Source organism: Diadema setosum, chromosome 21 (genome assembly GCF_964275005.1).
Source record: "Diadema setosum chromosome 21, eeDiaSeto1, whole genome shotgun sequence".
NCBI lineage: Eukaryota > Metazoa > Echinodermata > Echinoidea > Diadematoida > Diadematidae > Diadema > Diadema setosum.
In genome coordinates this window covers 8,671,852-8,699,401 of record NC_092705.1, presented here as the reverse complement: position 1 = coordinate 8,699,401, position 27,550 = coordinate 8,671,852, and the positions used below count along the sequence as shown (strand labels likewise).

The 27,550-nt window shown below is 39.2% G+C and overlaps 1 protein-coding gene across 1 annotated transcript in view; it reads left to right on the top strand.

Moving 5' to 3' along the window:
* Positions 1-852: 852 nt before the first annotated feature.
* The window catches only part of LOC140244899 (mediator of RNA polymerase II transcription subunit 14-like), a 44,396-nt gene continuing 17,698 nt past the window's right edge, over positions 853-27,550 (top strand). Inside the window, exons 1-23 of the mRNA XM_072324508.1 lie at positions 853-1,013; positions 2,095-2,121; positions 2,320-2,425; positions 3,286-3,380; positions 4,333-4,541; positions 5,531-5,571; positions 7,622-7,709; positions 8,189-8,217; positions 8,964-9,042; positions 10,632-10,675; positions 11,800-11,888; positions 12,692-12,839; positions 13,408-13,476; positions 14,303-14,345; positions 14,873-14,998; positions 15,857-15,935; positions 16,534-16,696; positions 17,160-17,388; positions 17,977-18,023; positions 19,043-19,171; positions 19,792-19,980; positions 23,582-23,630; positions 25,721-25,894. Of these exons, the coding sequence (XP_072180609.1) occupies positions 853-1,013; positions 2,095-2,121; positions 2,320-2,425; positions 3,286-3,380; positions 4,333-4,541; positions 5,531-5,571; positions 7,622-7,709; positions 8,189-8,217; positions 8,964-9,042; positions 10,632-10,675; positions 11,800-11,888; positions 12,692-12,839; positions 13,408-13,476; positions 14,303-14,345; positions 14,873-14,998; positions 15,857-15,935; positions 16,534-16,696; positions 17,160-17,388; positions 17,977-18,023; positions 19,043-19,171; positions 19,792-19,980; positions 23,582-23,630; positions 25,721-25,894 (2,413 nt within the window). The remainder of the gene's footprint in view (positions 1,014-2,094; positions 2,122-2,319; positions 2,426-3,285; positions 3,381-4,332; positions 4,542-5,530; positions 5,572-7,621; positions 7,710-8,188; positions 8,218-8,963; positions 9,043-10,631; positions 10,676-11,799; positions 11,889-12,691; positions 12,840-13,407; positions 13,477-14,302; positions 14,346-14,872; positions 14,999-15,856; positions 15,936-16,533; positions 16,697-17,159; positions 17,389-17,976; positions 18,024-19,042; positions 19,172-19,791; positions 19,981-23,581; positions 23,631-25,720; positions 25,895-27,550) is intronic.

The following is a 27,550-nucleotide window of genomic DNA, read 5'->3' as shown; positions in this document are numbered from 1 at the left end:
ACATATTAACGTGTGAAGGTGTTTTAAAACTACCGGTAATACAAATGTCTTCTACTGGACTTTGATGACTCAAATGCAAATGTATTTAGGTTGTGAAATATTCAGGGTGAGTTTGTACATGTTTGAAAATCATTCCCAGTACGAAACGGTACCATAACTCGGCCTAGGGGGTAAACTCGGCCACTTGTAATGAGGGTGCTATTGGCCAAGTTTACCCATTAATACAATACTACCCTACTAAGTATGGCACCCGCACCAAGGTTCGACCTCCCATGCTAAGGTTTGACCATGCGCAAAAGTATAGCTATCGGGGCCCATAGGTTTTCTGACATTACATGTAGCAGGCGGTCGAATTTTTTACGGTGTTGTGGTCAAATCATGGGCAACTTGCATTCCTACATGTAGCATCCATTTGACATCTTGTTTTCATCAGGGAAAAAATTATGGGAATTGCATAATATAGACCCTACTCTGCATGTGTTCAAAAATTTTGATGAATTACACTGTAAGCTCACAAGTCAACTGCAAGTTTTTAGTATCATGCCACAGTGATGTTCCCATCCCAATTACGTTTATAGTTTTTCTTTGTATTTGTCTGAATATTTTTTTGTGCTTTATACCACTGTATACCTTTTTTTCTGTTGTAGACAAATAATGTCATTGACACCTGGGGCAGTGGTGCACGGTCAAACAATACCCACCCAGGGCGCAGCAGCAGGTACAGCAGGGTTGCCCATGCCAGGAGTACAGAACCCCACCCCTGTGGCTGCGATGCCTGCAGTGCAGGGAGGAGGAGGAGGAGCAGGAGGTGTAGGAGGAGGAGGAGGAGGGGGTGGAGGGGGTGGAGGAGGGATGCAGCAGATGGTTGCCGTGCAACAGGGCCCAGCAGGTGGAACAGCAGCTGGAGGAGGTGGTGGAGGAGCAGGAGGAAATGGTGCCAGCATCTCCCTGGGTCTTTTGCTGGAGCACCTAGTGCAGAAGACGTACCACGAGTTGACTGTTTTGGCTGAATTGTGAGTTGCTACCGATAGCTTTTTGTCAGAGGCACTCTCACTGTAGTAATTGCATGCAAAACAGGCAAAGGGTAGTCACGTGAGATTGAGTTACTGTATAAGCTGTTTTCGCGAGGATTTAATTTTCGCGAATTTCCAACACGCAAAAATGTTGCCATACACTAGGTTAATAATGCATTAAATGAAGCCTCGGTGTCAATTCGCAAAAACAACATCTAGCGAAAATGGCTGTGACCTCCGCATTCGCGAAAATATCTTTACGCGAAAAATGACAGCTTATACAGTATACGCTACCAGTGAGAGACAAGCCCCATTGCATTGAGAGGGCTTTTTGGAAATATCACATTTTCTTTACTTGCACCTTTGAGTTAATACACTTTGCTACCAGCATCGGCAGTAAGTGTCACATATCAGGAGAGCTCTATTTAAAGAACCGTATGTACACTTATTTGATACATTTCACATTGATGGCCAATGGGTTAATCTGGCAATTTCATTAGTGCAGTGACTTGATAATAATTCAGCAGGATTTGATCTATTAAGTACTATGAAGTTTTCTCCAAGCTCATGAATGATAAGCACTGTCACAGATTTATAAAGATCCTCATGCTGCTGCATTAAGCTTTTGTTGATGTCACTTGCGATTGGACACTGTTACAATAGCGTGAGGGTCTTTGAAAAAGGCCAGATATTGGGTAGAATTTGCAGTCATTCTGAAAAAAAAAAGAGGATATGATTTGATAAAGGTCTGAAGTAGAAAAAAAAATCCCATTGTGATTGTCACTAATACAGTAATCTGTTTCAAATGCATTAGCCACTCGCTTGCCAAAGACAGAGAGAAAAAATAGCATATACCTGAACAAATCAGCAGAAATATGGAATAGAGATAGAGTGATCTATGTAATCTCTGAACAGCACATTCAGTAGATGTCTAATCTTTTTTAGTATATTTCTTGTTCAAATGCAGGGAGACATTTTTGTGCAATGATTTGATTCTCAAGGCTGTATAATTTGGTAAATCCCTTGCCCTTTTGACAAAACATGTTTGTGTAACTAAATCCATATATTCTTTATCTTTCAGACTACCTAGGAGACTGGACATGGAAAAGTGAGTATATGATCTTGTATTTGTGACAATAGCTATGAGTCTAATACAGTCCCAGTTAACAACTTGCCAAATGCTGCCCTATCTTCTCCATCTTTTGGTTTGATAATTGTTTTGTAAGACATAGTTTCTTTCTCATTTCTAGTGTGAAAGAGTCGCTGACATGATACCATTTCCTGCCAATCATTTTTCTTGTTCCAGGAAAATTGAGATTGTCAAGTTTGCACAGAGCACCAGGCAGACCTTCATCAGACTTCTGGCCTTGGTGAAGTGGGCGGGGAGTGCAGCAAAAGTAGACAAATGTGCGGTATGTGAACACAAGTGTGTAGTGTTTGAACATAACAGTAACCACCCATAGTTGCTGTATGAAAAGCATGTCAAGTAACTTATGGGTCCATACCATTTAACTGAAATCTTACTGGGTATGGAAATCATGTGAGAATATAGTGGCAAGCCAAGGGGAAGAGCTTCCTCATTAAAAAGTTTACTATGATCACAAGAAACAATGGCACGTCATTTTATCTGATACAAACAGGTACAAAGTACAAAAGTTCCAGAGTTGATGCAACAGTAAGAGTAGACTTGTAATAATAGCTGTCAAGATTTACGAGCTTGAAACTTTTGAGAGACCGGAGAGATTTACAGTGTGTACATCTGTAGACCAGCTAGTTCACTGCTTATATCTTGTAGAGAAAGGCTTGATTTTTCATAGATGTTGAACTTGTTTTGATTTGATGTGAGATGCTGAAAGCATATTTGTGAATATCAATTCAACCAGTCTGATGTAGATATTGACTGTGGTAGAAGCCTTGCAATGTGATCTTATTTAGGATATTGATATACCTTTATGTTACTTCACATCTGATTTATTTTGCGATGACCCAAGTCTGTGCGAATAGATTTTCACTCCATTTTGTGAGCTCAAAAAGCTAGTTGTCTTTCATTGTTTGTGGTCATTAGTTTTGTCCAGAAAAGATGGAGTCACATGATTTTTTTTTTTTTTTTTTTTTTTGGTATGGTATTGGCAATCATCCGGGAATTTATCATTCATCATCCCTAGATCAGACTCGTTGGAATCTGGTAAGAGGGTAAATATTGTTCCAGTGAATGTACTTGATATATTGTTCTATTGAATGTACGGATGTGTGTACGTGGTTTGTTCTCCAGGCAATCTCATCCTTCCTGGACCAGCAGTCACTCCTGTTCGTAGACACAGCGGACATGTTGGCCAGGATGGCACGAGAGAACCTCCTTCACGCACGGTAAGTTGAACTCTTACTCTCTCCGTGCCTTCTTAGCCCGTGTAAGACGAGTCCTGAGTACTGTAAAACACGATATATTCGCGACATGAAAATTTCGCGAATTGGAGCCGACAGCCTTTCTTGCGGCATGAAATTTTTTTGCGAATTGCCACTGGCATCCAATGCCTATTGTGTAGACAAGAACTTTCGCGTGCAATTTAATTTCGCGAATGTTGGCGCTCGCGAAAATCGCGAAATTAATGCACGCGAACATTCCTCGTTTTCAGTACACTCGGGCAGGTGTCAATGGGAAATGCATGTTGTAGCAAAATCAGCCTGTCCTCAACGGGTTAATCTTACGGGCCACAAGTTTTTGCCAAGCAGAATGGTACTGTATGCGTCATACATTTCACAGGGTTTTTTGTTTTTCTGAATTTTGCGAGTCGAGTGCTGTTTGCAAATTTAAGAACGTGTGGAAACATTAACCCTGATCCTGACAATATGAAATTCACACGTACGCAGTACACAGTACATTAACAAGGTGTATGATGACACTACACGATCGGAAATTTACCCACTCGCAAAATTGTTGGGAATTCTCAATTTGCAAAAAAGTTAGACTCATCAAATATATGGCTTATATGGCTCCCCGGCAATTGAATTTATCTTCTACATCTTCTTTTGCTGTTGTGTACTCCAAACAGCAATCTGGATTCAAATTATTGTGTGTATTAATAGCACCTGACCCAGGGAAATTTGCGAAAATAAAAATTGTGCGGAAATAAAAACCGTGCAAAAAAATGTGGCATATACAGCAACTGATAGTAACTGACTGAAAATATTTCTGCATGTCATTTATTTGTCAGTGTCCGTAGTATGTGTATGTCCTATACATTGAGACTCTGCTTTATAAACAAAGCATCTTTTCTAACATGAATGACCTGGTCTTGTTCTTTGGTCTGCTGATCCGTAGGCTGCCCAACTTTTGTCTGCCTCATGCTGTGGATGTGCTGACGATGCGGCAGTACAAGCGCATGCCAGCTTGCATCAAGGAGCGTATCGTCCCGCCGGACCCGATCACCACGTCGGAGAAGGCCACCGTCCTCCACCGCCTCGACCAGATCATCCAGCACCGGCTGGTCACCAGTGAGCTCCCGCCCCAGCTGGCCAACTTGACCATCGGTGAGTCAGCTTGTTACAACGACTATTCCCTGGCTTACTCACACCATGTAGCAAAGGTTGGCAGTAGAAAGAGAAGAAATACCCTGAAACTCCAGGCTTGCATGTTGGCAAAGATTCAACTCTTTGACAGTCATAATTACTTATTACCATTATACTCATAACAATATGTGCTATTGAGCTTCATTCTAAATATAAACACACAAAAAAAATGAAAAATCCCTGAATGGAGAAGAGACTGACTATTTTGTGACTGTGATCTGTTTAACCTTGATTTCACAACTGAGTTGGCAGCTTAACATCACAGAGCATAAATGTGAAGTAATTGCATGTGACACACCCAGTTGTAATATATTCATTGGGGAAGCATACCTTTAGTTCATTGCATTTGTTGTTGTTGCTGCAATTTTTCATTTCTTAAATGTCAAAATGATGGTCCCATTTGTCTAGTGTATGAAGGCAAAAAACATCTATGTACCCAAATCTCATACAGAACAAAACCACTGTGAGGAAGACAATGAAAGTGGTAGAAAAGGAAGTGAATGCAGAATTAACTTGACAAATGTAGGGAGTATACTCTCTGCTTTTTAGGATTAAGAGGTTTGCTGTAAAACACGATATATTCGCGGCATGAAAATTTCGCGAATTGGAGCCGATGGCCTTCCTCGCAGCATGAAATTTTCGCGACTTGCCACTAGCATCCAGTGCATACTGTGTAGGCAAGAACTTATGCGTGCATTTTAATTTCGCGAATATTGCCGCTCGCGAAATTAAAATGGCGCAAGCATTCTTCGTTTTACAGTATTACAAAGGTTTGATGACTACTATTCAGATGTGTTGTTTTCTACTTGATACTTTTCAACCAATGTTCACTTTGATATGGAGTCATTCTAACAATGTGAGAAGATGTGATTTATAGTCATATGTAGTTAAGATTTTGTAAACTGATACTGACAACTGAATGTGAATTCAATTATGTTTTGTGTTCACAGAGGACGGACGTGTCAAGTTCCGAGTACCACAGGAATTTGAGGTACGATGACCTGCATTGCCAGTCATATTTCCAGTAAAGGAGAGCCACTCACCTAATGCTTTGACAGTTTATTGTTGCATGTTGTTACTTTAATTGTTGGTAGTTTAGCAACGATGACGTAGGGCACTGCAGTTGTTTGGTTTCGAGTTGAAAGTGAGGTCGTATTCAGAAAGTCACCATTTATGCAGCAGCTTGAGAAATTTTAGATATTACCTCAACGAATGTGATGTTGTTCTGGTGTGCAGAGGCATTTTGTTCCAACAGTGGGATGTTGAATGTCATGATTCATCTAGTCTTCTGCCCCCCCCACGGAAAAAAGCAGTAACTGACATTTTTATGAATGTTCACTTTTTTGCAAAAATGAATAGTTTACCCAATGCTCTCCAATGTTAATAGGTCAGTTTTGCAAAAAGAAAAATGAAAGTGACCAAAAATACAATTTTTCACTTTTGCAAAAAGCAGTAACTGCATCCAGTTGATTCAACTTTGCAAGTTTCCCCACGGAAAAAAGCAGTAACTAACAAAGCCCACGGAAGAAAGCAGTAACTAACAATTTAGTCTTTATCATTCAGACTCTATATAGTCCTTCCTGTATATTTTTTTCCCTAATACCATTTATTTTTTCTACTATTTTTTTTTAACAATGTAAACAGCAGTTTCTCCCATAATTTAGGAGAGTAGATATAAAAAGATTGTTTCACCAGTAACTTGACTCTGCCCGCAGGGAATCATCTGACAAGTTGTAGAAAAAGCTTCTTTCTGGAGACTAGCAAACCTGGCAGACTCAGCGCGCTCAGAGTGCAGAATACGCGTGCAGCAGCTGCATGCGCATAAATTCTGCAGCATACAGTAACTAGCTAAACATTGCATCACATCACAGTCATCACTTGCATGCACAGTAGGCCCTATTGCAGGTCTGGTACAGTCTGAGTGATCATGCCAGTGCTAACCATACTGTCACACAGTTTCTGCGGTCCAGGCATGCCTGTAAATCTATCATGAATTGCAGAGGAAAAGTCATGGTAGCCATGGCTTTGGCCAGAACCAGAAAATCTAGGTGAGCTGAAAATATATTGAAGGGAGATGAGCACTAGTATTAATGCACTAACGTTAGTTAAATGTTAGATGTAGGCCCTAAAGTTTAAAATAGGTCTACCAGATCTAAAGTTACAGAGTAGATCTAGATTCTAATCTATTGTTAACTGTTTAGTGTAGACAAAATGTCTAGGCCTAATCTAACGTAATAGATCTAGGTCTAGCACTAACATTGGGCATAGATCTGTAGTCTAGCTTAAGTGTAACGTCAGAGGTCGACTAGGATCTAAGACGAAGAGACTTGACTTTATTGTCTAGTCCAGGGTCATGTGTCAGGGGCCAGGCCGGGCACTCCAAAGTTCAATTAGGGTACATAGGTGTCTACCTTATTTTTACACAGAATGCCATTCAATCTACAAGACCTAGTCTAGGTCTAGCGATAGGTCCTAGATCTTATAGATCTAGACTAACCAGAAAGTAGAAGAACTTTATAACCTGGTGGTGGTAACAATTCTCCTCCTATGGTCATGTGACATGTGCAGTTACTGCTTTTTTCCATGGGGAAAACAGCAGACTCCTGGCCGTCTGCAGTTACTGCTTTTTTCCGTGGGGAAACTACCCAGAATCAAGGGTGAGCCACCGCAGTAACTGCATTTTCCTAAATAACATTTAAAAAATAACGGAAACATCATTTTTTCCTAGGTATTGTTAGACAACTAGGTATGGTGCATAATCATACCACAAAATTATTTTTGAATGTTTCTGTGTTTTTAAAGAATCTGCAAAAAACACAAAATCGCATTTATCTCAGCTCAGCAGCTATGCAGTTACTGCTTTCTTCCGTGGGGGGGCAGTCTTTTTTATTAAGCATGGATATTATTCTGACACAATTTCATAGTTTGTATGTCCCATCTCATCTGATTTGAATGTGGTAAATAACCTGTTAACTGTAAATGTTACGACCATTATTATCAGTACAGGTGTAATATTAAACATCAAATATTTCCCTGACCAGGTGACGTTAACCCTGATGGAAGATAATCGCACCATTCCATGGAGGCTTCTCAACATTGAAATCTTGGTCCAAGATCCGGAGACTGGAGGTGAGTGTGAACGAGGGGTGGATAGATTTGTAGACCCTCCTTGCAGGAGAATGCATATGTGATAAAAAGAAGAAGAAGAAAAAAAAAAATACTTGTCCATGCTAAATATTGCAGGGATAAATTCATTTCAGACAGTTTGCAAAATACTTCTCATTTTTCGCAATAATTTTGGAATGCTAAAAGATTTCATGCTGAAAATTTTCGACTTCTATCTTTCACACCTCACACAGATTTTAAGCCCCTAATTTTGCAAAAATGTGGCGGGGGATACAATTGCGTAAATATATCACATATTCATGCCCAATGTCACAAAAAAGAAAAGAATGGCCAAGGTCGGGGAGGGGGAAATATATCAGTGGACTGTATGGCATTGTATGTCAATGTTTAAAATACTGTTTTGCTACAAAAACAACAACAACAACAACTTTGTGAATGTGTCTAACTTCAGTTTATTTCTCTGTTGCATTCCAAATTGACAGATGGCAAGAGTCTTGTTCACCCACTTCAGGTAATGACCTTTATTTTATTCATATTTTCTACATTTATATTTTTTGCTGACTTACAATAAAATGATTTATTTCTTTGGAGCTGTACTCGTGTATAATACTATCTACAGATGCGATATGATGATGGTATTGCGTGTGGTTGTATTAATTAGAACAGTTTACATGATTTGACCGACACCTGCCATTGCATTGAAGAATTTGGCTTATCTGAATGAGAAGTAACATAATTACAGCAGGAGAAATGCTGAGAATTTTTGGGTTACATTTGTTACCATGTCTGTTGAAGGTGAATTCTGGACGTGTTAAGAGTTAGCCTTAAAAGAAATAGTAAAATTTTGTAAGCACAACATTGAACATTCGATCAAAATTGAATAAGAATGAAGGAATATATGAAATTATGAAGTGTCACTAATTTCATGGACAGTTCCTGAGCAGTCAGTATGAAGAAGCAGTTAGTGAGTTGATGATGTCATATTCATGATGTTAATGTTGATCATGTCAAATGTATTTTGTGTATAGTTTCCTTTTTCTCTCAGTTAATGATGCGGTTGACCCATGAGTAAGAAAAAGAGTTTGGTACACATAATTTTTCCAGGGAAAATTATAGTAGCTGTGCAAAACTGGTGGCTACTGAAGGCAAATAGCTGCTGTTGATATGGTTGATTGTATGCAGTATGAGAGAATGAGGGGTTGGGACTTACGGATACAACTTATTTTTTTTCTTCCATTTTTTGCTGTTATCTTGCAGGTGAACTACATCCACCAGCTTGTTCAGTCCAGGCTCTTTGGAGACAACAAACCTCTTGTGGACATGTACAATGTGCTGCGTATCCTTTTTCAAGAGTCATGATGCTTTTGTCATTGTTGTTCACTTACCGACATCCATCTTTAATATTTTAGACATGTTTGCTACAGCGTAGGACGTTCTGTGGTAGCCTCTTATTGACACCTCTGCAGTATTATAAGGGAAGTGAGGATTCAGAGTTTCATCTGATTTCAGATTTTCGTACTCTGTCCAAAAATCCACTTTCCACACATTTTTGCAATTCAAATGCATTGAAATGTTCACAGATTAATGCATTTCAGATCAGACTCTCTTTCATAAGTTTCATATCTATTCAGATTTTTTTTTTTTCCCCCTGCAAGTCCCGTCACACCCCTGTGCTATGATGACAGTGGTGTGTTATGCCATCATATAGGAGTGTGCATGATTCATAGTTACAGCTCTCAAAAGGGAATACTTCCATACGGGGCAGTGATGTAGCTACATACTAATGCAGGTGTAGTCTCAGTACAAGTTCCATCCTGATATTTGTTTCCATGATGGGAGACATATGTGACCGTGCATCACCAAACCAACAAAAAGTTGCACACGCTGATTTTATGTGAGGATTCAAAATAGGTAAAATGGGTCACCTTGGTCAATCTTGAGGGTTTTTTTTTTTATATTTTCTGAAAGAGCAGTTCTTCTACATTATTCTTCAGCTTGAGTTGACAAATTGAATGGGAAATAGTGTTTTTAGCAATTTTTATGGTACACTTTTTTTGTAAAATGGTGCATTAGGTTTGTCTCAAAGGCCCCTTTTCATTTCTTAAAAACCCTTCACGCACTCTTCACTTTCAACTCCAATAGCTTTCAAAAGGATGGTGCTCCTGCTCTGAAGTCTGAATGTGTCAATAGAGCAGGCTTGATTTCAGCTTAATCTGATAATCTCTTCATTGTTGTTGCTGTGGAATTTGACATCATCCTGTTTTTTGTCCCATTCATGGCACAGGGCATGGCTTGGTAAGATTAAGCACTTGCATAGACCCTATACTTGACAGCCTCTTTTCTTTCTCAGTGCACACTTTTCCAGAGTGTGTGCTTTCTTTCCAATATTTAGTTAGGTTAGTAGAATCCATGTGAATTAGGAAATACATCATTTTCAAGCTTAAAGGGGAAGGCTAGTAACTGATCAGTGGGAATCAGTGGAAATGCTGGGAGATGATTGTTCCAATCCTTATGGGATTTATTCAAGAGTTCATTGTATATCTATTGTTGTGTGAAAATGATTTGCTTCAGAATGGTCTGATATTCAAGTAATGTGCAGTTTAATGCTTCCAGGTTAGCGTCCCTGGTCAGTGACGGAGCATTAACCTGCACATTACTTGAATATGAGACCGTTCTGAAGCAAATCATTTTCACACAACAATAGATATACAATGAACTCTTGAATGAATCCCATAAGGATTGGAACAATCATCTCCCAGCATTTCCACTGATTCCCACTGATCAGTTACTAGCCTTCCCCTTTAAAGTATGCTCTTTCAGAATCAGCACCTAACTAAAAATTCAAGTCTGGCAATTTTTTGTTGATTTTGTGATGCGGGGTCACATATTGTAATCATAACTTTTACCTTAACTAAACACTCTCAGATACATTTTGTCAGTCTTTGCAGCTGGAAGTGTTGTATTCACAGGTGAGAAAAAGAAAAGAATTTTAGAATAGCAAACAAAACTGGTGTGAGATGTATGTGCTATCTTAAGTATTCACGATTTTGTAACATCTATTTTGACTTAAGAGTCAACATTTGATGGAGAAGTGTTGGCTCTGAGTGTGTTGCATGGAAATTGATGCAGCCATTGTTTAGATTAAGCATATGTTTGTATGTTTTTGACATTTTAACCCTAACTTACAATGTACCTGGGCTATTTAGCGAGCTTGAATTCCTGGGGGGGGGGGGGCATTATGGCCCCCCCTTCAGATCTCGGCCGCTGATTGCGCGATCGCCGCAAAATTTTGCATGAACATAAAGCCGGATGTAATCTACAAGACTGTTAACTTAAATTTTCAAAAAATTTGCATTTTCTATCTTAAATCAATTAATTATGCAAATATGTGCAAAAAACCTCATTTTCGTCTGTAATTGGCTTATAAAAGCTTATGGAATGCTAATTTTTGGTGTAAATATTCCTAGTGACATTCCGAACATTTGTGCGTAAAAAAATTTCAGTATCAAAATTAATTTCTTATGTTTTTTATTGTTTTATCAATTCTTTATGTACTTCTCTGTTTTTTCGAACTTTTGTTTTTGTTGTTTTTTAGCAGAATTTTTCACACACATTTTTTGAAGCATAATTATACTAAAATAAATTGATTTCAGCCTTTAAAATTAGAAATATGAATCTTTATATGAATTAATTGAAAAAACTCAATTTGTATTGACTTTGTACACAAAATCATGTTTTTGAGCAATTTTTGGGTTGTCGAAAGTTTTTTGAAGGGGCGTGGCTTCGGAACGGTATGCCCGGGCGCGACAAATTTGGTCTCAAAAGTTGCGCGAGACTTGAAATTAAAAAGTCAGTGAACGGCGCGGTCAAAAAAATTTGCGCGCCGGAATGGTCGCGGAATTCATCGAGGTTGGGGCCATTATGGCCCCCCCCCCCCAGGCAAGTTAGGGTTAAGGGCCACAAAAATGGTCCTGTTGAATTCAATACCTTTTGAATTTATGTATTTAGCTATGTAGTGTGAATGTCCACAGTGTCATGGAAACAGCATTCTTTTGTTAGTGTTGACACAAGTTTTGTCCTGTTTTTGTCACAGGTGCAGCGTCTGATCACTGAGAGGTGGGGGGAGCATGTGATGATCGACAAATACACGGCTGGAGAAAAACTGGTCATCTCATATTGGAGGTAAGACTTTTAAGAGTTGGGTGATAGGGGGCAGATGAAGTTTTAAAAAGGATGCACAAGTGGTAGTGGTAGTTATAGTGGTTTTAGTAGTGTTAGTGGTAGTGGTGGTGATGTTGGTAGTGGTAGTGATGCTTGTGGTGTTGGTGTGAGTGGTAGTGTTGTTGATGGCTGTGGTAGTGGTAGTGGTAGTGTTGGTGGTATTGATGGTGGTGGTGGTGGTGTTGGTGATAGTGCTGATGAATGTGATGGTGGTGTTGACGAAATATCCCAGAGGAAGATACAATTGTACCCTCTTATGTTGCTCTGTCTGATATGTCACAAACTTCACAAAAAGTCTTGTGGGGCAAGTTTGTGATGGGTCTGAAAATATATAATTTTGAGTCAACTTTTTCAATTTACAGGATAGCATTTTTCTGAAGGAGATATCCTGCTTATGTAAAGCTGAAGTTTGAAAGCATAAAAGGAGGATTAAACAAAACGTGCGTGCAAGAAGCAAGGAATACCATCATGATGGGTTAAATGCTGGCTTCATGGAGGAGTAAAGATATTTGCCAGTGGTCTGTTAAACCGTGGCCCATTAATTATGAATTTTGAGCAGAAGACATTGGTGTACATGATTACAGTAATATGAATAACAAAGGGTGAATGAACAGATTTACTCTGCTTTGTGAATTTCCGTTCTGTACGTTCTATCCCATGGGAACTGGAAATACTTTCAAAACCATCACATTCTGTTCTCGATTATTATCATTGCAAGTGGCTTTGTAATCTGTCTCTTCTTTCTCCAAACTTCCCTTTCTAAGATCCCAGAGTCTGCATACGTCCAAGCAGCCAGAGTTCTACAAACTCTCCGTGACGATAGACGATGATGATGTGGCCAAGCCGCTCCAGGTTTTGCACGACCCCCCTCTGGAATTGGTGGACGCCAAGCAGGTCAACCAGGCCATCAGGGTAAGATGAATGTCATAATAGAGGGGCTTTCATGTTCTGGCCTATCCATTTTTCTGATTACACAGTGTTCCCAGCCCACAAGTATCTCACCCACTATCACCATGTGTATATAAAACAACAGCAACAACAACACAGAGTTCAGTTGCATTATGCCCCGATTGATTAGTAACTTAGTCCCACCTATGCATATCTGTGTCTGCAGTTCGGGGAATTTTTGAGTAGCTTCAAGAGGCGAAATATTCAGCCAAGTATTTGGGTAATTGCACTCATGTAAATACCCTCAAAGGCTGCAAATATGGTCTCATTTGGGTGACCCCAAACCGTTTTAGGTGTTTAATCAACTGTTGCGTTGGTTTTGCAAGCAGATGGCAAAAACTCTTAGATCCCAAATGTGTTGTTTATTGTACACTGTATGACCAGCTGTTATGTTTGCTTTCTTTCAGCCATGTACATTAAAGCGGTAAAACTATCAAACTGTATGAGCTGGGTACATTCAGCTGTGAATCTATCAAACTGAATGCTCCCAAGGACCGTGGTATATGCTTTCTTTTCTTGCTTCTGTTCACAGTGTGATCATCTTGCTGTGGAAAGGCTCCTTGTTGAGACTGTCTTGGTTCGTTCAAGAATGAAACTCATGGTGAGTGTCCTGGCAAGGGTGCTAAAGACTCAAGCAATGTTCCTGATGAAAGACTGGTCACTGATGGCCATCTAAGGGACTTTTGTTTGGTTTTTTTACCTCCAGTATTGTAAAGTACTTGTGGTAAAAGAGATGGAAGTACAAGATATTTAGTGAAAAGTGTTGCCAAATTAGGATAGATATGGATGTAATGTAGACTGTTTAGAAATTTGAATAGGAATCATTTGATTCGACAGTATGCGGAATATGTAGAGAAGTTTCAAGTGTCTCAGCTGCTACTATTAAAAGAGTAAACTCTGCCCTGCAGTCAAGTTGACTTTAACGAGAAGAATGAGGTCAAACAAACAGAATGGTGAAGTTTTGATGGAACTCAGACTAAAAATGAATAAAAAGAAATAGTGATGTTGATCCCAATCCATTTGCATATCAGACAAGGGGGAAACACAACTCTTCCTTGGTTTGTATAATTATGCTGTCATGAAAATATGATTAAATCATTTGTTTTGTCGATAGTGCAGTAATTACCATAGAATTCCCTTCCCTTTACGTCATCATTTGCCAAATCCTGTTAGCTTTGGAACTATTTGATGTGAGGGATGAAAGGTCTTTATTGAATGTATGTCAGAAAAAGATATGTGTGGGGACTTGTGTGTAATTAAATGAAAAAGTCTGAGGGTGTGACATCATCATGATTTTGTTCATCACGATTTTGTTCTGTTTTTCAAAGCTCATTCATTAATGGAGTGGATTTTCACTTGAATAGTTTGGAATTAAAGGAAACGAAACACCAAACTCATGTCATTTTCTGTTTGTCTGTTTTGTGCAGGAGCTTCAGGGACAGCTTGAAAAAGATCTGCCTGGGTACAAATGTAAGTGTGTATACATACAGAAAGAAAATAATGTGCCTCAGAAGCTTTTGTTCCCCTGTGCAAGTTTGAATTCCAATTACACCAGTGGGAATTTCAATTGAAACACAGCCTCTCTGGACAGTTCTGTCTGAAGTGTGCTAATGTATGAAATATTCCAAGCCACAGAGATTGAGTGTATGCTAGAGAAATGAGCAAAATTTGTAGAGAGCCTAGCAAATTATCTATTCTTCTTTTGGGGATATGTAAGTGCAGTAATGTTTAGATAGAAGCTTTTTAATGAGTAAAACATAAGGTAAACAATGCCTTGTGACTTCAAGAATTGATTTCCAATTTGACAAAGTGTTCAGTATAGTCTGTACAACAAGAAATATGCTGTAATCGGTCCACTGGAACACGGATGAATATTATGCTCAGTGATATGACAAACTAAAGCTAAAAGCTTCTCAGTTTGATTGTGTAAGATGAATTTGCAAAACTGCAAATGTATGTTGAATCTTCTTGCTTTTCTCTCTGTTGTTTGATATCAGGCCAAGTGTCGGGAACTCCACCTCTGCTCAAGATTCCCATAGTGAAGCCATGTAGTGATGATGAACAGCTGATTGTCTCGGTCGACATGCAGACTGGATTCTACAACCCAAGCACAGCTCACTGTGGTAAGAATCTTGCCCTAGCTGGCTACTATAGCACTACTTGTCTTTGTAGTTCGGCACTGTAATTGGCATCATTATGTGCTGTATATTGTGAGCATGTTGCATTTCAGGGTCAAAATATTTGTGATTGAAGAAAAAATGGGGGCATTGTGGCATGGTGGATAAGACTCTTGACTTCCAAGATGTTTTTACCCACTATGACCCTCTCGACCCAGGTGTATAAATGGGTACCTGGCAATGTTAGGGCAGTGATAATGGCAGGGCCCTTTTGTAGAACAGTAGCATTACGAAAGAGGCTACCCTGAATAAAGAAGACATTATTATCATTGTAATTCTTTAGTCATCAGAGACCAGTTGTGCATGAAAGGGGTTTGTGATCATTTGTAGAAAAGGAGCAATTACTGCAGTTATCAAAGTGACAGCTGAAACACCTCAGATCAGTTAGTCTCTTGATGATGCTTTGGTGACTGCAAATATTGTACCTTCAAATGATTATGAACCCCTTCATGAAATGAGTCCAGAGTAAGTTACTCTAAGCAGCTAATGATTAATACTTTTCATTCCTTGAACACATTACACACTTGTATGTTGAAAGTCAGCTTGTGTAAAACTGACAAACACTTTGTTGTTCTCATAGGGATTTGCACTCTGTGGAAAATAGATCCAACTTACCAACAGAAAGGCATAGCTACCAGAACTGCGCAGTTTTAAACCACAGACAACTTTTCTATTTGATGCATATTGAAGTAGAGCCACTTTCTGGCCATGTTTTGCTCTGATACTTGTTAGCACTGACGTGAGGTATTTTTCCAACTATTGTCAAGCAAGTTGTGATGTGGAATCCACTCATCTTCTCAACAGAGCCCTCTCTCATGGAAGAGATAGAGCAGAGTCTGAATCAGGACCGGAGCAAGTTGGAGCCACTCGTCACCAAGCTCAGGTATGGAGTGGACATGGTCCTTTTCAATGCAAATCGTTGGTTGAGAATGAGAAGGGCATTTATTTGTCTCAAACACTATGGCTTTAATGGCAGCTTAATGCTCTTTTCATTCTCAGCTGATGAAATAGTTATTAATGGGTCTATATATGCACTCAGAGAGGCTTTCCTTGTGCCCAGTTCTTAATGTACATGTTTACTTTATGATAACATTTTCATTGCTACTGTTTGTACCAACTTCTATATGTGACACTTCCCAAATCCTTTGTCCAAGCCCCCCCCCCCCCCCTTTTCTTTTTTTTTTTCTAGTGCTGAAGCATAGTTTCAGTGAAATTCAAGCTTAGGTCCAGCTAAGATGAAGGATTAAAAAAAAAAAAGGAATCTCTTTAAGATGTTATTCATGTCACTGTTTTACCGAGTCGGGATGAAATCAAGAAATGCACAATGAAGAAATTAAAATTAATGAAAATACTTTTCCACACTCCTCTATGATTTGTGTATCATTTTGTTGCTAGTCGTGGTTGCTGATTGTAGTTCAATGTCAAGCTTTGAAATGTGCCATGGTGATTAAGATGTACCCATCACTGTGGCCTCCATGTAGGATTATGCTGTTCCTCGGCCACTGCCGCTACTCGATCAGCACGCTCCCAGTGACGTTCATGAAAGAGCTCCCTCTGTTGCCCATGTCCCCGGACCACCCAATAAAGCGACTGCAGCCCAACTGCGTCTACCTGCGACTGACGCAGCACCCTCAGTACTACATGGTGAGTGTAACATGACCACGAAATCACATGGGAATGTGGATGGACTTCTTTTTTAATTTTTCCTGGAGTATGTTTGATGATACATGATACAGGGATTACAGTGGGTATCTCACAACCTGGTGGGGACTCAAGTCTTACTGTTTATGGATTGGTTGTGGAGACATCTCCATGATGTCTCCACAACGTCTCCTTGAAACTTCTCCTGGAAGCTGATGTGGTCTCGGGGGAGTCGCAGGAGAATTGAACATGTTTGATTTTTTTTAGAGATTCTTTCCAGTCTCCAGCTGGTTGCGGAGACATCTCCACAATGTCTTTAAGTGATGTCTCCTTAGCCGCGACCAAGTAGTGGAGACTAATTTTGTCTTACAAACTCCTGTGCATGCTAGTAAGAAAATAAAAAGTGCAAATGTGACTCATTTCAGTGCTTCTGATTGGCTACATTCTTGAACTCATTTCTATAAAGGTGGTTAGCTTTGCTATGGGCAAGGTGCAAGGGGGCTTCCAATGTCGCTACCATCTCCTCCACTGCACCCCTGTGCCCTTCAGCGAGGGTCAGTCCACGCCCCAGGGGGGCTCCACCCCGACCAGCCAGAAGGAGACCCCTGAGACGGCCGAGCGGTACCTCAGTCCTGACACCTTCATCGACCTGGACCACTCGGCCATCCTGCGGGGACCGGACACGAGGATTGAAAGTAGGTCCTCTCTGTGCTTGACATACGTCCTTCTCAATACCACTTTGAATACCAGTATCCTAGATGAATAAAGCTCTGTAATTGATTTCTTGCATAGGTACCACTTGATGCTGAATGACCGAAAAAGTTGTGCAACATTCTGCAATCTGTTGTAGTTGTTGAAGGTAGTGGTGTAGGTCGATATGCGATGTGGCGATGTAGGGATATTGAATGACAATTAAATATACACATTTTGTTTTGACTTGATATTGGTGTACATGTGTATTTTAGAGAAGTGCTGCAGTCTGTCATTTTGTACTTTCAGAAAGAGCCATTTCACCTGCCAAGGGACAATATTTGCCTTTCATTATTTGGGGATAGGGTACCTTTTCCTTTTAAGGCTATTAACATGTTGCCAATATGCTGTGCCCCAAGATACAGTGTAACTTCTTTCATATGTTTTGAAATATTATCTCATATTTGTGTGTTTGTGTGGCTGTTAAAGCACCAGTATGATGAGGGAAATAGTCATGTTTTTGCTCAAAGCTGCTTGTCGTCAAAACAGAGGTTATTATTTCTACTTACTTCTTAAACTATTATCTTCCCCAGACCTTGACGCAGACGAGGAAAAGAAGCGGAAGGTACGTACGGCTGCAGTAATTTAATGGAAAACATGAACGGCACAGATTGCAGGGTACAAAATTGAAATCGGCAGAAAGATGATGATATATTAAAAGAGCATGTTCGTGTGTTCATGTAAGCAGTATCTTGAACTAAAATAAGTCAGTGGAGCTGTGGTCCTGCCTGATGCTCGTCATCCAATATCCACTGCTGCTTGTCCATCAACACTTCCAAAATGTTTTGGCTTTTTTATTCTTGCAATTTTGTGATCATCGAGTTTTATTTTGTTTGTATAATGTTTTGCAGCTTGATGTTGGTTAAAGACTTGCACCCAGTGTATACTTGAAATTTAGAACTCACAAATTTTCATAATCCTTTCTGCTTGGCACCGTATTTGCAACTTATCTTTGTAGTGCTATTTGCCAGTCAAATTGAATGTAGTTTGTTGTTTTATGTCTTGAGTAATGCTGAGTTTGTAACTATTACATAATGTCTTGGTCTGAGTTGGCTTTGTGCAGTGGTTGTGGGTGCAAAATTTGTGTATGTGGTCAGTAATATTCAGGATTTAATTTCCAGAATCATTATAGGACTGCTGCTTGTACTACTTGCCTGAAAAAATAAAAAAGACATGTAATTGTGCTGCTATGTGGAAAAGGGTATTATCATATATAATCTTATGCCCCACTGAAGAGATGTTTGGACATTTGTACAGGTGTGAATGATATTTTAAAACTTTTGAGGGGGTCATATTCCCCCAAATATTACGCTAAGTAGTTATTGTGAAAGCACTTTGAAGAGAAAGTTTGCTTCAGATTTTATGGCTTAAATAGGTTAATGGAGATCGTTGATTCATGGATGACCATTGCAGGACCTCCTCTCCATCGCTTGATGTGTCACATAGTTTGGCTGCGTCATGCCAACGAGAGCACAGGTGAACTGGTCAGTACCTTTGAGTTGGTCTTATCCAAAATCATGTGATGTGCTAAAAAAAAATCACTCGAAAGTATGTGAGAGCATGCAGTGTAATGGTTGCTTCTTTTGTTACATTGGACAGCTGCATTCGTCATTCCCGGGAATAAAGAAGAAGAAGCCGTCGACTCACTGCGAGTTCTTCAACTACACCCTGTCGCATGTGGTTTCTCTGTGCAACATTCGAATACCTTTTGTCAAACTCTGCGAAGAGGTCAGTATATCCCTGTGCCGTACACATGTCACAGTGTTGCTTACTCTCGGCCATTAAAACATCACTGTAGCAGCCTATGTTATAGTTCATTTTATCTTTGGTATGTCTGAGATCAAGTAAAACATTTTCTAATTTCACATTATACAGGCTGGATTTTATAAACCCCTACATTGATAAAACTGAATGCATCAGACTTGCAATTTTCTGAGTGACAGTTTAGGCTGGAGTTTGAAAAAAATAAGCTCACGCACACAAAAGAAACATAAAATGGATAATTATTTGTTATGTCACATCACAATGAAGCCTAGATCATGCAGTACAATTTTGTTACTTTTTTTTTTCTAACAGTATTTATGCAAGGGAATAATGACAAAGAAGTAACAGCCTTTGCAACAGACTTTACTCCTATGCATTGCTCATAGTTTGTGTCCACAAAGTTGATGGGCCAGTCTAGGGCTTCAGTGTTTGATGAAAGCACTGACTTCATACAAACTGGTTATTTCGTGTGAACTCTATGTCTTAAGAAGTGCTGTGGCCGTGTGTATGTACACTTATATGTATAAGTCTTTCGGCTCCCATCCGTCCGTCAATTGGCCAGTTGATCTCTTCTGTCTTTGCAGCTGTCGCAGAACGGCCTGGCCCACCAGGGGGTGCAGGTGGAGGGGGAGGGGGTGGGGCTGGTGGTCAGGCTCTGCTCCCTGCCCCCGTGCAACAAGGTCTCGGCGGAGACCAGCCAGGCGCTGCAGATGGCCCTGCTGGAGTGCTCCATCCGTCTCCACCGCAACCAGCACGGCATGTGGCAGGTGCAGGTTAGTGTCAGTCCTCATAGATTTGTGAGGGACAAGTGTGGCAGGAAACCCAGTGCCAGCTCTGGCTTGTAAAGATTAACATTCACTAGCAATTTGTCTAAAGGGACATGGAGTAAAATTCAGGTGGAGATGCAGTGATGAAAGTTACTGTTAATTTAAAAAAAAAAAAAAAAAAAAATGAGAATAATTGTGATCCTGCATCACAAAAGTGGTAAAAAGTCACCAGACATGGATTTTTAGTTAAAGGGAAGGTAAACCCAAAAAGCAATGTGGATTGAGTGAAAGCAGCAACATTAGTAGAACACATCAGTGAAAGTTTGAGGAAAATCGGACAATCGATGCAAAAGTTATGAATTTTTAAAGTTTTGGTGTTGAAACCGCTGGATGAGGAGACTACTAGAGGATATGACGTATGAGTGGACAACAATACAAAGAAAATATAAAGGAAATTCAACAGAAATTCACTTTTCTAGAATTATGAAAGAGCAATGGACCAACCTCTTTCAGAAAGCAGGGGGAATAATTGCTACCCCTAACATATGTCAATATCAAGTTGATGGAATTTGTAATTTTCGTGAAAAATGGATTTTTGTAGAATTTTCTTTATATTTTCTTGGTATTGTTGTCCACTCATACGTCATAACCTCTAGTAGTCTCCTCGTCCAGCGGTTCCAACACCAAAACTTCAAAAATTCATAACTTTTGCATCGATTGTCCGATTTTCTTCAAACTTTCACTGATGTGTTCTACTAATGTTGCTGCTTTCACTCAATCCACATTGCTCTTGGGGTTTATCTTCCCTTTAAGGGCAGATTCTTAAAGAGCAGACTTTAAGCTTTAAAATTATGTATAACTCAACTCAAATGGAATCTCCTAACCTACATGTACCTAAATATCAGAAAGAAGGCACACTCTGAAAAAAAAAAATGTGTACTGATGTATAACTCAATTCAAATGGAATCTCCTAACCTATCTAAATATCAGAAAGAATGCACACACTCTGGAAAAAAAGTGTAATGAGAAAAGAGGCTTCGAAGTATAGTGTCCATTCAAGCGCTTCATCTTTCCAAACCTTGCTAGCTGTGCAATGAATGGGACAAAAAACAGGATGTGAAACACCACAGACCAAAAATGAAGGGATTATGAGATTATGGAGTCAAAAGGGGCTTGAGCTTTCGATCCTAGCAGAATCTTTGTCAGAGGCAAAATGACAAATAGGCAGGGAAAGCAATCACATAATAAGGACTTCACACAGCAAGAACAGTCAGGGATGGGCTAGGGACACAGAACAAAGAAAACAAAAGGGGAGGGTAGGAGGTCATGGGCCAGGAGCCCAACAGGTAAAGGGAGTGGGATTAGAGCAGGAGGGTGGATAGACAAAAGGCAGAGGAGGGTCAGTGATGATCCCAAGGACCATGGGGGGGGGGGGGGGGGTGGGGGGCAACCTTTGAAGGATAAGGATGAAAAGGGAGGCAACATCACACAAGATACGGAACAACAGAGAGAGGGATAAAGAAAGGAAAAGAGTTAAATAGCAACAGCACGGGGGGGGGGGGGGGGGGGGGGCTTAGCAAGCAGTGAGCCCTGATGAGGTGCACCAAGAGGAGGCAACAAAAAAATGCAAGTTATCAACCATATCAAAGTAAAAAGGGCTGTATAAAAGAGACTCTGACAAGAGGAAGGAATCAATCGGGAATAAAAGGGTCTGCAATGGGAAAGAGGGCAAAGAAAGAACAAAAAATAAAATTAGATAAAAAATAAAAACCATATAGAATAAAGGATGGTTAGTCATTTCCTGGATATTGAGGCCATGGGGTTGGATTGTGTGAAGTTGTTTCATCCAGAGCTTCTCTCTGCTGGTGTGGACTGTGTCTTGACAAGTGCCTAAAGATTCAATGCGCTGTAGACTAATATCAGTGATGGAGGGATTGGGAAGATTGAAATGGTGGCCCACTGGAGTATCGAGCTTGGCTGTGTTGATGGTAGATCTGTGTCCATAGAAGCGTCTTTTGAGTGTTGTCTTGGTTTCCCCAACATACTGGATCCTACAAACTCTGCAAGTGATGAGATGCACGACATTAGTGGTAGTACAAGTGATGTTGACCTTGGTGTGGTGAGAAAGGCCGGTAGAGTTGCTGGTGAAAGAGTCACTGTCATGGATGTGTATACTACATATGATGCACCTACTGGCTGAACATTTGAATGTGCCATGCTGTAAGGGAGAAGAATAATCAGATTAAGCTGAAATGTTCTGTTCTGTATGCTCTGTTCACACATTCTGTCCATCACTAATAACAACTTTCAAAGCAGTAGCACCATCTTTTAAATAGTAGAGTTGAAGGCAAAGAGTGTGTAACAGATTTTTAAGAAATGAAAAGGGGCCTCTAAGACATACCTATACACTGTTCTACAAATGGAGTGTTCTAGAAAAACTGCTAAAAACACAGCTAACCATTCGTTTTATGATCTGAAACTTTGAAATAATGTAGAAGAAGAATTGTTCTTTCAGAAAAGATGAAAACTCATGATTGACTTGGTTAACCCATTTTACCTATTTTGAGCCCTCCTGTAAACTCTGTGTGAGATTTAGATTGTTGGTTTTGTGATGCATGGTCACAATTGTATACATTTATTCAATGTTATACTTTCGTTGCTCACAGCAATATAATGCAACAATGTTAATAGTGGATAGGAGTTTCAGTATCGTTGATTGCATTGAACGTGATATACATGCTGTCATTTATGTTAAATGAGCTGAATGCATTTCAAACAGACGAAAGCAATAATATTACATTATAGTTTTCGATGGACTACACATACATAAGTGTATGCTGCATGGCACACTTATGGAATCGTGCAATTTAAAGAGCACTTCCTCCAGCCATTTAGCAATAACAAATTATGGCACTGTTCCACCCAAGTCAAAGGTTGAGTTTGTCATGCATAATGTTACATGTGTGTGTGTGTGTGTGTGGGGGGGGGGGGGGGTGCAAGGCAAAACCAATTATATTTATTTCTTATGGTAAATTTGTATGTGTGATCCCAGAATACAGGTTTAGCCAATACCAAGAGTTGTAGGCTATGTGTTCTTGAAATAAGGTGGTGTCTAAAATGTGGCCAATACTTCTTAATCAAGGCGAATGGTTGACACTTCATTGGTTAAAGGGATGGTACAGTATTGGTGGAGATGAGAATTGGGCTTTTAACTTTTTGTGAGATACCAAGAAAACACTTATGATATAGTACAGAGCATACCATTTTAAGAGGAATTCAAAGTTTTTTTGATGAAAATCGGGTTTGGAATGACTGTAACATCACAAAACAAAGTGAAACAAAGGGGTCGTAATAAAGTGTGGGTCCCACACTTTATTAGATTTGCTCTTTTTGGATATCTCAGCAATTTCAAAACCAATTTTCATCAAATAAATGTTGAATTCCTCATAGAATTACATGCTCTTTCATATTTCATATTAAAGAGGTTTCTCATCTCACCAAAGAATGTTAGAAACATGAAATTAGGTCTCAACCAAAACTATACAATCCCTTTAAACTAGATCAGATGGTAACATGAATGCTTTTTCTCTCTCCTCGTTTCCCTCAGCTTGTGTTTGCAAACTGTCCTGTACACAGCTGTGCTGCAAAGGAGCAAGGTGAGAGTTAGTTATTGGAAAAATCAACTGATGTGCAATGTCAGAAAGGTTGCCAATTTTACTTGTAATCCACGATAAATGCCTTTTATATACATGTTTCATCTTTGGGAAGAAAAAGAAATATGTTTTAGCTCACTGTTTATTCATATATTTTTTTCTTATTTAAAAGAAGATAAAAAATATATTGATAACAGTGAAAGCCCATTGGACGCTAATCACGTACATGCACCTGCATGTATAAGATGGAGAGAGTGATGTGTCAATTTAAAGAGATGTTTACCTCTCATTTGGTATGTGATATGATTCGGCACGCCGTACACCGGGGTACCGTTGTAACCCGGGGTACCGCGTTGTATAGCGCCATCTCATGCCCATTATTTATAATGCGTATCCGAATTCAGATACGCCGATTCCGAATTCGGATACGGCAAAGTCGTCGCAATGAACTAGCACCATAGGTGTTTTTCGAAGTAATTTCTAACACCACACCGTTTTGTAAACATCATCTACTGTGACTTTTATTTTAAAAAAAAAAAAAAAAATCACCGAAAGCCCAGAAAATTCACCCCAAAATCAACTGTATTTCTTCAAAATTTGATCATGTGGGCTGCCATCTTTACAATCTTCTACGCGTGCGCGAATGGTTGATAATAAGAGATGAAATGCGAAAGAAAAAGGTTCAGAGCAGAAAATAATTATTAGTTGCATACATATTACATTAATTGTTGCATAATCACAAATGAGAAAACATTTTTGTGCATAATGATACTAAAATAATACTAAAAAATATTTGACACATTTTTTGGTAAGCCAGGGTACAGCGCTGAAAAAAAAAAAAAATTAATTCAACAAAATGGCGAATTTTCATTTGGTACCCCAGGGTACCAAATATTGCATCATATGGTGAAATGACTGACAGAATCTTGACTATTGCATCAAAATTCAAACGATGAGCGTAGGGAACACTTTCAGTCATGACTATGCAGCTTTTTTTTTTTTTGAGTAATTATGGAAAAACAGAGTGATGTAAGCAGGAATCGAAACATGCCCACTTGCCACTCCCCCTTGGTGACAATATTTTTTCTCAGACAAAGTAAATATGATAAAAAGGTTGTCCAGCTGGGAGACGTAGCATCTATGAAGGGAGTGTTGTGGCTTTATGAAAAAGATGATTGTGTGAGTAACCCTCAGGACATCAGAACAAGATCAAAGGCATTATTTACCATTTGCAGATGAAACAAAAACCCAGCTTTAGTGCTTCAAAATAGTTCTAAAATGTGAGTGAGGGATAGAAACAACCAATGTAAATATTTGAATTATTATAATCAGTGTTTAGTACCGGTATTGTTAAATGCACAAAATGTATACAATAGTTATAATAAAAATGTTTATAGACAAAACTGTATGCAGTTATGGTTTATTGAAAAAAAGTAGTGTTATCTCCTCACATTTTAGGCTTTATTGTGAAATTCTTATATGGTAGGATGTTTTGTGATACAAAATGACCTACACAGATGCATCAAGTGTGACATCTCAAACTTTTCCCAATGCTCACTGCTCCCAATGGTAAACAGTACCTTTAACAAAATGTTGATAGTATCTCTGCAGTGAAGATAGGTGTTCCCTTGTCCCTATGTTACTCCTGTCTCTGTGTTTAATAGTACTTCACCATTTTAAAGGCATAATTTACCATTTGCAGATGAAATGAAAATCCACCATTAGTGTTTTAAAATAGTTCTAAAATGTGAGTTAGGGATACAAACGACCAATGTAAAGATTTCAAATAGTATAATCAATGTTAAGTATTATTAAATGTACAAAATGTGAACAGTGGTTAAAATTAAAATGTTTCCAGACTAAACCGTCTTCAGTTATGGTTTATTGAGAAAAATAGTGATATTTCCTTATATTTTAGGTTTTATTGCAAAATTCTTATGTGGGAAGATGTCTTGTGATACAACAGACGTACACATGTGCATCAAATGTGATATCTTGAAATTTTTTTAAACAATGCTCCCAATGGTAAACTTGAACTTTAATAAGGACTGCCGTGGATCTATTTCTGTGTGGTGGTTGGTTTCATTCTACAGGCTCCACCCGTCTGGTGTACCTCTTCTACAAGGTGCTTGGTGCCCACTCTGTGGTTAAACAGTTCCTCAGGGACTGGGACTCCATCGGGCGCCTCTACCAGCTGACCCTTGACCTCCCCATCTGGCTCCCTTACCTGACCCTCTCCCCTGCATCACGCTCGGGACTCATCATGGGTGAGCAGCCCCTTTGGGTCCATTTAACCATCGAACCCTTTTAGGGAAAAGAAAAGTAGCCCCACCTTCATGACAAAATGGCTCTGTTATTTTTTTATTTCTTTATTTGTTGTTGTTGATTAGTTAATTAGATACTGTAAAAGCATACTTGCCAACTAGTAAGATTTTATCAGATTCAGTAAGATTTTTTACGTTAAAAATAGCAGAATCAGATTTTCTGTCAGAGAAATCAGATTTTTAAAAAATATTTAGATATGCCTTTCATGTGTTTTTTCTGAAGATTTGACCGAAAGTAAGATTTTTAACTTCAGTTTGCATATGAAATAAGATTTTTGCAATCCACGAGTAAGATATTTCATCTTGAAATGTTGGCAGGTATGTAAAAGTGGAAATTTTCGCGGTGTTGAAATTTTCGCGCATTTCGCGCATCAACAAACTAGCACGAAAATAAAAGCACACGAATATTTTTGCTTGCCATATGTTCCTGTGCGTGATGTCTTGATTCCGCGGAATTAAAAACACGCGAAACTCTTCTTACTAAAATTAGTCGCGCGAAAATATCCACTTATACAGTAGTAGGTTTGATAGATAAATGGATAGGTACTGTAGATGTATGGGTAAGTAGATAGAAAGATGAATAGACAGATGGATGATGGAGATTAAAGTATATGATGAGCATATCGTCACTGGGGTGACAAGACCTCGTATCTCAAAAATGTCAAAAAATTTTTTTTTTAGCTTAATGGTCAAATAATGGGTCAAATGATGTCTTGGCCAAATCCTAACTGTCTCACTCCAAAAATGAAGCCACCATGACATGTCAAAGAGAAGGGTTTCCCATTCACTATAGTGCTTTGGCCGCCATGTTTTTTCGCTCTACTGAACATTTGACAATTTTGAGATACGAGGTTTTGTCACCCCAGCGACGATATAACATTCATGGACTGTAACAATATATCAAAGTGATGGGATGAAGAGTTATAAGGGCATCAGATTATAAAATCCTTCATGTTTTTTATTTATTTATTTTTTATACATCATCTGGGTATCATGGTGATTTATGATATGTACAAGCATTACCTTTTCTGAGTGCTTGGAGAATGTCATGCTCACATGTACATGTACTTTCATTCGCATGATGGACCAGCTTCAAAGTCTGGGCCTTTGAGTGTGAGCCTCAAAGCTCTAAAGTAAGCCCAATTGTCCAATGACTACAAGGGCTTGATGCTAACTTTATAATCAGCTGATATAAATCTGTTGTAAGTTACTCCAGCAAAAGCAACTGTTTTTCTGTTTGTATGATATGGTTATGTTTTTAATGATTGGAAGTGTTTGTCATGAAGAGTCAGTCGGTTGTGAACTTGCACTTTTGACACAAATGACAATGTTGTGTTATTATATGCTGAATCATTATGTCATGTCTATAGGGAAAAACAGTGTTGTCAATACAGTGCTCATCGGCTGCACCCGTATGTTCAGGGACTTTCACACTGGGCCTATGTGGAGTTGCATAGTACTGTGAACCAACTACAGCAAGCTTATGCCACCCATCAGCCTCTGTAACAATACACCATGGAATGCAAAGGATTATACAATATGGCAACATACCTTTGTATTGTGTAGGCACTGTATGTTTACAAGTATTAAACTGTAAGG